This window comes from Vicia villosa, unplaced genomic scaffold (assembly GCF_029867415.1).
Source record: "Vicia villosa cultivar HV-30 ecotype Madison, WI unplaced genomic scaffold, Vvil1.0 ctg.000402F_1_1, whole genome shotgun sequence".
In the NCBI taxonomy this organism is placed as follows: domain Eukaryota; kingdom Viridiplantae; phylum Streptophyta; class Magnoliopsida; order Fabales; family Fabaceae; genus Vicia; species Vicia villosa.
This window is the reverse complement of record NW_026705181.1, coordinates 410,251-420,350: the sequence shown is the minus strand read 5'-3', so window position 1 is coordinate 420,350 and position 10,100 is coordinate 410,251. Positions and strand designations below refer to the sequence as shown.

At 32.3% G+C, this 10,100-nt stretch overlaps 2 protein-coding genes across 3 annotated transcripts; both read right to left on the bottom strand.

Annotated features, from left to right (window-relative positions):
• Positions 1–390: 390 nt before the first annotated feature.
• Positions 391–3,524, bottom strand: LOC131627802 (protein BPS1, chloroplastic-like). The gene is made up of 2 exons (XM_058898661.1): positions 3,439–3,524; positions 391–1,633 (listed from the first exon to the last, which is right to left on the bottom strand). Exon 2 carries the CDS (start codon positions 1,619–1,621, stop codon positions 563–565), a length of 1,059 nt encoding a protein of 352 aa, XP_058754644.1. The 5' UTR covers positions 1,622–1,633; positions 3,439–3,524; the 3' UTR covers positions 391–562.
• A 3,636-nt stretch (positions 3,525–7,160) lies between these two features.
• On the bottom strand, positions 7,161–9,599 carry LOC131627801 (protein BPS1, chloroplastic-like). 2 transcript variants are annotated; one of them, XM_058898659.1, is made up of 2 exons: positions 9,499–9,599; positions 7,161–8,457 (listed from the first exon to the last, which is right to left on the bottom strand). In XM_058898659.1, the coding sequence occupies exon 2, from the start codon at positions 8,443–8,445 to the stop codon at positions 7,384–7,386; it is 1,062 nt and encodes a 353-aa protein (XP_058754642.1). In that variant the 5' UTR covers positions 8,446–8,457; positions 9,499–9,599; the 3' UTR covers positions 7,161–7,383. The 2 variants fall into 2 exon arrangements, with proteins under 2 accessions (XP_058754642.1, XP_058754643.1); XM_058898660.1 differs by lacking the exon at positions 9,499–9,599 and adding an exon at positions 8,697–9,473.
• Between the last annotated feature and the right edge of the window lie 501 nt (positions 9,600–10,100).

Here is a 10,100-nt window from a genome sequence, read left to right as displayed (position 1 = left end):
TGGTGTGTGAGAATTCCATAGAATGAGTAAAATACTCTCATCGGTTAATTGTTGTAATAACTAAATTTTTTTACATGATTAAAATTATATACTAATACTAATCAGGCCATTCTGTATGAAAAAATATTTAATTGGTTATTGAGATTAATGTAATTTAGTTATAAGAAAAAAAACTAAGTTGGTGGTGGTGATATTGTATTGTCTAATGCTATAATTCTTAAGTTTATTTGTTACAAGTTCTTTATTTTATAAGATAAAAATATACAATGACACATTAGTCTCACACACACACACATATATATATATATATATATATATATATATAACTGTAACAAAGTTGCTAAAATTTAACTCTTACGATCACAAAATTATTATTATTCAAAGGTGACTAACCTCTTTGACCATAAACTTTATACATATATTTTTGTAGTTGATACACATAATTTTACGACTACAAATTTCAGCGGTCTAAAGATTCAATATAAGTAACATTATCAATCACAAAAGATAAAACCCAGTACCTAGATTTCTAAGTATATACCAGAGGTTGGCTGCAACACATTCAATTGGCCACTTGTGCATCACTTTTACCTCCCAGGATATGGTCATTGCCGAATATAACCGACCTCAGATTAGCTAGCAAGGCTTCACGGCCAGACAAAACCACTTGAAAAAAGCCATCCACTTCCTTTGCAAGAAGATCTAGTCCTTGAGAGAAATTCTCCGTTGCTCTGCCTAATTTCTCAACGGTTTTTGCATGTGATTCTTTCTCAATTGTATGTACAAGACCTTGGATATTAGGGTATAATTCCCTCACAGACAAATCAACTGCTTCCAGCTCATTCAATACAGTAAATCTCCCACTTGAAAATCTAACTCTAATCTCCTCATTAACAAGATTTTGCAGACCTATAAAAGCTGGAGCCCAGGAGTAAATATCGGCCACATCCATATCCATCAAGTTCTTTGTAGAGCCTGAAAAAGCAGTAGCAAACACACTGCACACAAATACCGTCAGCGCCTTTACTCCATATATAGCTTCCATCAAAACCTTACCTTTTGCTGACTTTTTAACCTTTGGCATATCAGATGACTCAACCAGATTATCCAAAATGCTGCCACATTTTTCGATTCTAGGATTTTTAAAACTCATATGCTGCCTCCAACCATCAAGTGAAGAGCATGCCCGAAAAAGTTGATCGGACGAGGAAGAGCCTAAATGGTACAATGTGCACTGAAGTAAAAGTTGGCCCTGGTTTAGACGCGATAACTCCGAGCTAAATGCATTGCATATATCCAGCAACTTCACACTAATGTCCAAGTACACATCTATCCATTTCTCATCCCAATGAGTCACGGGAAGCTCAAGGTCTGTCATGAGGGTTTTAATATCATTGTGACTTTCACAAAGTGCTTGCATAGCCGAAGTCATCCAAGACAAGCTGACGACTTCATCCTTGCTTTTAGGAATAAGCTTTTTCAGCCTCTCTTCCAGAGTTTTTTCAAAAGCACGTAACACTGTCAGCAGTTGCGGAGATAACGTAGTGCCTTTAGGTGATATCATCCGGAAAGGATTTCCAAAGGGGAAAAATGATCTGGGTGGATCCTGTGGAAGACTCATTTAGATGCTTAACTGCAAAGAGAAAGATAAGAAAGTAATTACAACATTGCTAAATAAATACCATACAAATTCAATTATCTATCACACAAAGCAGTCGGTATTAATGAAAATCAATGGAAGCAGAAAAAACTCTCCATATATTAATTACTTCATTACTATGATAAACATTAGTGTGTTTGGATGGAGTATTTTAATGAGGGAAAGTAATGTTTTGAGGGAATTTAAAATGATTTGACCAAAATCCATTGTTTGGATACAAAAATGAAGAATTGTTAAAATGATGGAAATTTATGGAGTATTTCATCTAAGTTAAATTTAATCATTTTGAAATGACACCAAAAACCAAAGAATTTGAAATTCCTCTCATGTTCCATAGAATGTATTTGTTATAATTATTTCTTCAAATTTTACAAATTGGTCCTCATATTTTCCAAAATTATAAAATTGACCCCAAAATTTTTTAAAAAATTGCAAATTGGTCTTTGATAATTTTTAAATTTTACAATTTGGTCCTTCAAATTTTTAAAAATTGCAATTTGGTCCCTACTTTTCAATTTTTTAATTTGGTCCAAAAATTTTATATTTTATAAAAAATGACCCAAAAAATCTAACAATGAATTACCTTAATACTTCATCCAAACAAAATAATTTAAAATGAATGGATTTCAATTAAATCATTTGAATTGCTTTGAATTTTAAATTCCCTTAAAATTTCTAATTACCTCATCCAAACACACTCTAGTTATCCTTCTAAACTTGAGCTGCAACACACTATGCAATATGTTTCAGCCATAGTTTTGACATTACACTCCACAACCACGATGCCGGCCGCAATATGAATGTTTGGGAGGCCTTTGCAAACGCATTGCAGTTGCATGCATAGCAGCCGCATCAACCACATTCTTCTACATATATCCACAATATCAAGGGTCACAGCATAACTGCAGCCTTGGTAATTTACAAAAAGAAAAGTTTTCATTTCAGGTCCACACTTGATAATGTAGAAAATCCACAACTAAATCACAAATTAATAGCAACCTAACTAAACTTTCCTCTAAAAGCAAGTTTTCTATATAAAAACCAGAGATCCATAAAAAATATTTCTCCTTTCACAAATTAATTTTCCTACAACCCTGCTACAAATTAAAACCCCATTTCTCACCTTAATACAAAAAATTTAAAAGAATATCAACGTATCAGTCCCTCATAATGTTGAAAATCCAGCAGTAAATCACAAATTAATAGCCACCTACCACCTATGAAGCACGGACACCTCTAAGAATAGGTGTGTCGCGGTGTCCGGCACGTGTCAGTGTCCGACACTTGTATGACACTCGTACGACACGTGTCAAAAAAGTCAAACAAATGTCGGAAAAGTCAGACAAGTGTCACCAAAAAAATTATCTTTTTCTCTGCTTCAACACGCTTTGAATCAGTATCCGACACCCATATAACACTCATACAACACTTGCCGTACAATTCGGATAAGTGTTTTAAAATTTTTTGTTATTTTTCTTCGCTTCAACACACCTTATGTAGGTTTTGAATAAATCTACACATATAAAAGGGGTAAATATGTATTGAGCTATGTTATCCATCAAGAATTGAACACGTTAATTTTGATTAGAATATTTGTAACTCTTTTAATAATAGACGGATAAATAAATATCAAGGTGTATGTGTCGTGTCTCAGTGTAAGAGTCTTGTGCTTCATAGTTGGTCACTATACGTCAACTATATTAGATACAAAACCGATCAAAACTAAAGAACGAATAGATTTACAAATTTTCACTAAAAGATAGAATGAAAGAACGAACCTGGAATAGATCGGATTAGAAGATAATCTAGTAGAGTTAGGGGTTTGGTTTGTCGTTTTGTTTTTTTGCCTCTGAGAGAGTTAGAATATTGTGCTTTATTGTAATAAAAAAAATACACAAGAATACAATGTATTTATATCTTTTAAAGGTGTCAGGTGTCAAGTTGGTCAAAACGTGTTTTAATACCGTTAGCGTGTCTATTACTTTATATTTTTTCCTTAAAATATAACATGTGTTTTTTTAAATTAAAGTATATAAGACTTGTCTTGACCAAAGAAAAATATAAAACCTTGTTTTTTATTATATAAATCTTAGAAAGGTTCTGCGTTGGTACAGATCGTGTAATATCGTTTGTTTTTTATTTTTTTGTGAAATTGTTAATTTTTTTTATTTTTTGTGTTTGTACGTGAAATTTAGAATAAGGAAGGATATATTTTTATCTTTATGTTGTTGAATTTTGGATATATAATTGTATTTTATTAGTATTAGGGAGGTAACCGGGTTGGTTTGGACCAATTTTTGATCAAAAAAGGTCATGATATTTCTATCAATGGGATTTGGTTCGATTTTTAATATTTTTCAAAAATGGAATCGAACCAAACTAATCAATTTAGTTCGGTTTGGTTTGGTTCGATTGATTGAAAATGACATTTTTGGGGGCATCTATTAGCCTGAGATTTTTAGCTTAAAATTTCGACACAAATGTGCGATATAAGATAAATAAAAAATGCTAAGTGTAGATAACCAAGTCATACTTTCGACATCAAGTCACAAATTCGATGTTAACCTTTCTGACAGATGTGATGAGTTCGACTCGCCTATGAAATCATGTGTTTGGAACTCAGTATATTCTTGAGTCCACGGATTGGATGACTTAAAGACGTTTTCAACAATTGTGGCGGTTTGAAATGGTTCAAGTGTCGATGACATGTGAAAATAAATCAGAAGGCGAAAGCCCATGAAGCAGTATACGTGTCAGATTTTTAAGAGTTAGTTGTTGCTGACAGTTGATAATGTACCTAGTATATAAGAAAATTTTGACTATGTAGTCAGGGTTTGCCACTACAAAAAAACTCTGATTTGCTAGGTGGATAACACCCCGCAAACCCAAAATTCACCCTGCAATTCATCAATTGCGAAGTGGACAAAACACTCTGTAAAAACAATAGTCGCAACTATTTGCCAATATAAAATCACCTCGTAACTTTTCTAGGTGATTATCACCCCGCAACGCTGCCATGTGAATGTCACCCCGCAACACGTTTTCCTAGACATGCACGCAGCAGAATGCAGAGCAGAGCAGTTATTCACAGAGTTCAGAGCAGAGCAGGGATCACAGATTGCAGAAAGTTGCGGGGTGAATAACACTTAGCAAAATTTGAAATTTGAAATATTTGCCGGGTGAAATTAACCTGGCAAAATTTTTTAATATACCAAAAAAATATATTTATATGATTTTAAATATTAAATTAATATTTAAAATAATATAAATATAATAAATAATTTAAATTCAGAAATATTTAAAAATGCTATATTTATAATAAATTCTAAATATTTAAATTCAAATTTAATTTTAAAAAATTCATAATTAGATAAATTTATAATTAATCCAAAATATTTTAATTTAAAATGACATTTATTCCAGATCCGAAGATTCTTGGTTGTTTCCATTTTCTTCATTATTCTTTTATTTCAACATATTATTATACATAATAAAATCATATAAATTCTATAAAAAAAATTCTAACATATTCTACACAAATCTAAACATAATTATTGCTATCATACAAATTATTCTACACAGTTCATACCAATCTAACTAATTCATACAACCAATTTATATGTTAAAATAAGAAAATATTCAAAAAAAAATCCTAAGAACTTTTGATACTCCAGATCAAAAATATGTACTTTCCAAATATATATTTCTTATATTAAGGAAGAAATTTCACTCACAAGAGTTTGAAATTTTTCATCCAAAGAGTTCTTCGAAGGCGCTTGGATTGCTTCCTGAAGTGAAATGAACTGTCTTGCATTGTTGTTGTCTTGCATTGTTCATATTAAACTAACAAGAACACAACTTTCCCTATCATATCATTAACCTTTGCAAATAGAAATGATGAAAATATGAGAGCAAAATCCAAGACCAACAACAAATTTGAAAACTAGGGGTTTTTATTTTGTGTTGAGATTTTAAGATTTTGGAGATACATTGAAGGTTTGGGACTGTTTTGCAAGAGGATGAAGAGATAAATATTTTCTGCAATGCAGAAAAAGAAGAATGCGTTAGATGTATATAAAGGAAAGTAGTGAGGTGGAAATCACCCCGCAAATTTTATGACCATTGCAACTAGTGAGGTGGAAATCACCCCGCAACATTTATTGTGAGAATTGATCAGAACGTCCACCTGCTCTTCTGTTCCTAATCAATGCTTTTCATCCACTTTTCAAAAAACAATTGCGTCGTGGGATGCACCCCGCAAACTCACAACTTGCGACGTGGAATACACCCCGCAACTTTTATTACTGTTGAGACTCATACTTTCCCCTGCCACCTCTGACCCATCAATAATTACCCAAATATATTTCCCCTCAAAATAGTTGCAGGGTACAACTCACTTCGCAACTTTATTTTAAAAAAATTTAAATTTCCCTCCCTCACTAGCGAGATAGAAAAGCTGGAAAATTATTTTTTTTTAAAACTTTGTTGCGTAATGATTTTCACCCCGCAAGTGCTATTATTTGTGAGGTAATTTTCACCTAGCTAACTCACCTGGCTAATTGTCAGTTGTTCATTTTGTTCTCTTTAAAACTCATACATTTGATTCACTGAGACAACGAGTTTGTGAGAAAATGTACGAACTTGCGTTCCATTTTTAATTCAAGTGTTTCAATTGCTTTATTATTGTTTACCTATTTACTTGCTTTGTCTATTTAAGCACTTTTACTTTATTTCTTTGGGTGTTTAATTTACATTAGAAATCATTTCAAGTATATTTTCTCGAATGTTTTGCACAAAATGGTTTTAGAATTTTCGAGTTTGATCCTACACGTGAACTAAAGCTCGTAATTGTTTACAAACAACTATATAGAAGATAATATTGTGATTTATTATTAGAAATAAAGGGACTCCTTTTATAAGAGAAAATACAATCAATCTCCTTAATTGCATGAGAGATATAATAAAAATAAAATAAATCCTACATTCACCAAGTCTAATAGATTTCTGATAGACTTCTCTTTATTAATTGATTAAATGTTATAATGCTATTGCTATACCTATACATTAACATTCATGTATTGGTATGAGAAGTTATTTCTTTCTTGAAAATCTATATATCCGAAAATAAAGGTATTTCTTTCTTGAGAATTTGTATATTCAAAAATAAATATTTTCAATCTTGTAACAATAAGATATTCTCGTTTCATCCGTAAATGGCTACACGATAATAAAACTTTTTTTTTTTTAAAAACGCCCTCAAGTTTTTTGTTCAAACTCCACCACTATGCACAGAAAATACAATCTAAATAATCTGATTATGAAGGGATCCCCTCAATCAAAATTCTCAATTTCAGTGTGCCCCTCGTCACTTCTACAAATGAACTGAAATAAACAGATGCCACATTTAAGTTTTCAATTTGAGATCATTTCCTTCAAAACTGAAAGAGCTTAAAAGGATCTCAATATTTCAAGGTAAGTAGGTGATAACTTAACCAACCTCTTTGACCATAAATAACTTTCTTTATACATACTTTATTGTACTTTGATACACAGAATATCACAACTACAAACTTCAGCAGTTCCATAATACAACTATAAAACCTATTAATACTAAAGATAACTTCAATATAAGTAAAACAAGATTGAATAACATTTTCAATCACAAAAGATAGAACCCAATACCTAGATTCATAAGTATATACCAGATATATGCAGTAACATATTCAATTGACCACTTGTGCATCACTTTTCACTCCCAAGATGTGGTCAGGGCCAAGTATAACTGACCTCAGATTAGCTAGCAAGGCATCACGACCAGACAAAACCACTTGAAAAAAGCCATCTACCTCTTTTGCAAGAAGATCTAATCCTTCAGAGAAATTCTCCGTTTCTCTGCCTAATTTCTCAACAGTTTTTGTATGTGATTCCGTCTCAATTGTATGTACAACACCACCTTGGATAATCGGGTATAACTCCCTCACAGACAAATCAACGGCTTCCAGCTCATTCAATACAGTAAATCTCCCACTCGAAAATTTAACTCTAATATTTTCATTAATAAGATTCTGCAGAACTTTAAAAGCGGGAGCCCAGGAATAATGATCGGCCACATTCATATCCATCAAGTTCTTTGTAGAGCCTGAAAAAGCAGTAGCAAACACACTACACACAAAAACGGTCAGCGCCTTTACTCCATATATAGCTTGCATCAAAACTGTACCTTTTGCTGACTTTTTAACCTTTGGCATATCAGATGACTCAACCAGATCATCCAAAATGCTGCCACATTTTTCGATTCTAGGATTCTTAGAACTAAAATGCTGCCTCCAACTATCAAGTGAAGAGCATGCCCGGAAAAGCTGATCTGGCGAGGAGGAGCCTAAATGGTGCAAAGTGCACTGAAGTAAAAGCTGACCCTTGTTTAGACGTGATAACTCGGAGCTAAATGCATTGCATACATCCAGCAACTTCACACTAATGTCCAAGTACACATCTACCCATTTCTCATTCCAATCAGTCACGGGAAGCTCAAGGTCTGTCATGAGGGTTTTAATGTCATTGTGACTTTCACAAAGTGCCTGCATAGCCGAAATCATCCAAGACAAACTGACAACTTCATCCTTGCTTTTAGGAATAAGCTTTTTCAGCCTCTCTTCCAGAGTTTCTTCAAAAGCACGTAACACTGTCAGCAGTTGCGGAGATAATTTAGTGCCTTTAGGTGATATCATCCGGAAAGGATTTCCAAAGGGGAAAAATGACCTCGGTGGATCTTGTGGAAGACTCATTTAGATGCTTAACTGCAAAAAGAAAGATTAGAAAGTAAATACGAGAAAGACCATACAAATTCAATTACTTATCACACAAAAAGCAGTTTGTATGAAAATTGATGGAAGGCAAAAAAAAACTCTACATATATGAATTATTTAAGCCCTGAGTTTTAGAATAACTATGTCTGATTAATTGAGTAAAAAATAATTGTCTGATATGTAATATGATAAACATTTAGTTATCCTTCTAAAGTTGAGCTGTAACACACTATGCAATATGTTTCAGCCATAATTTGACACTACGACGGTCCACAACCATAATGGCAGCCGCAATATGAAACTTTTGGAGGCCTTAGCAAACGCGTCACATCCATAATATGAAGATTTTGGAGGCTTTTGCAAATGCATTGCAGCTGCAATATGAAGGTTTTCGAGACCTTTGCAAATGCATAGCAACCGCATCAACCACATTCCTCTGCATATACCCACAATATTCAAGGGTCACAGGCACAGCATAACTACAGCGACAAGCATAGTTTAAAACCTCGGTTTGACCAACAAATCCTAAACAGCCAGCGTAGTGATGGTAAGTTAAGCAAAATTCACAAGTAGCTAATAATTTACAAACAGAATTTACAAAAACAAAAGTTTTCATTTCAGCTCCACACTTCATAATGGAGAAAATCCAGAAGTAAATCACAAATTAATAGCAGCCCAACTAAACTTTCCCCCAAAAGCAACTTTTTTATACAAAATCCAGAGACCCATAAAAAAAATTTCTCCTTCCACGGATTAATTTTCCTACAACCCTACTACAAATTAAAACCCCATTTCTCACCTTAATACTAAAAATTTAAAAGAATATCAACTTATCACTCCCTCATAATGTTGAAAATCCAGCAGTAAATCGATCAAAGAGAATAATCTAATAAATTCTCCAAATTTTGACAAAACATACACAGTTAGGAGAAATTGGGGATTTCTATTTCTAAATATTTTCAGAAGAAAAAAAATGAAAAAACTCAAGAATGATTGAAAAATTGAAGGAGCCGCGAGCATGGAAGAACGAACCTGGTGTAATAGATTGGAAAATCGAATAGAGTTAGAATCTTGTGTTGTACGTATTTTAGTACGATTTCTACTATTGTTATGGCAGCAGAAAACAACGTATTTATAACCAAAAAATAATAATAATAAAATGCCTCACATTTAAGTAGAACTCTAAAAACGTGTTTTATTACCATTGACCGCGTTTACCTTTTGCTTATACTTTTTCTTAAAATAAGTACTCCTTCAAGAATGAAATAAGACCGTGTGTTTTTTTTTAAATAAAGTTATATTTTTATGTAAAAAAACAATATAATAGTACCATATAAATTCTTTATGCAATAAAAAAAAGTTATATATTAAAAGATGTTTCCATAAGTACTATAAGCCTTTAAAATATTAAACTTTTCTTTTTGTCAGATGTGTTTGATGGACAAGAAATTTATAAATAAAATAAAATAAAATTTATTACACTATTCTTTATAAATATGAATAGTAATTAAGGAGAGAGTATATTTTTTAATTAAAAATTAAAAATATTTCTGTATTTTAAATAATTTTTACTAGAACAAAAAGACATTTTTATAATATAATGAGAGAGAAAAAGAGAAAGAGAAAATATAATT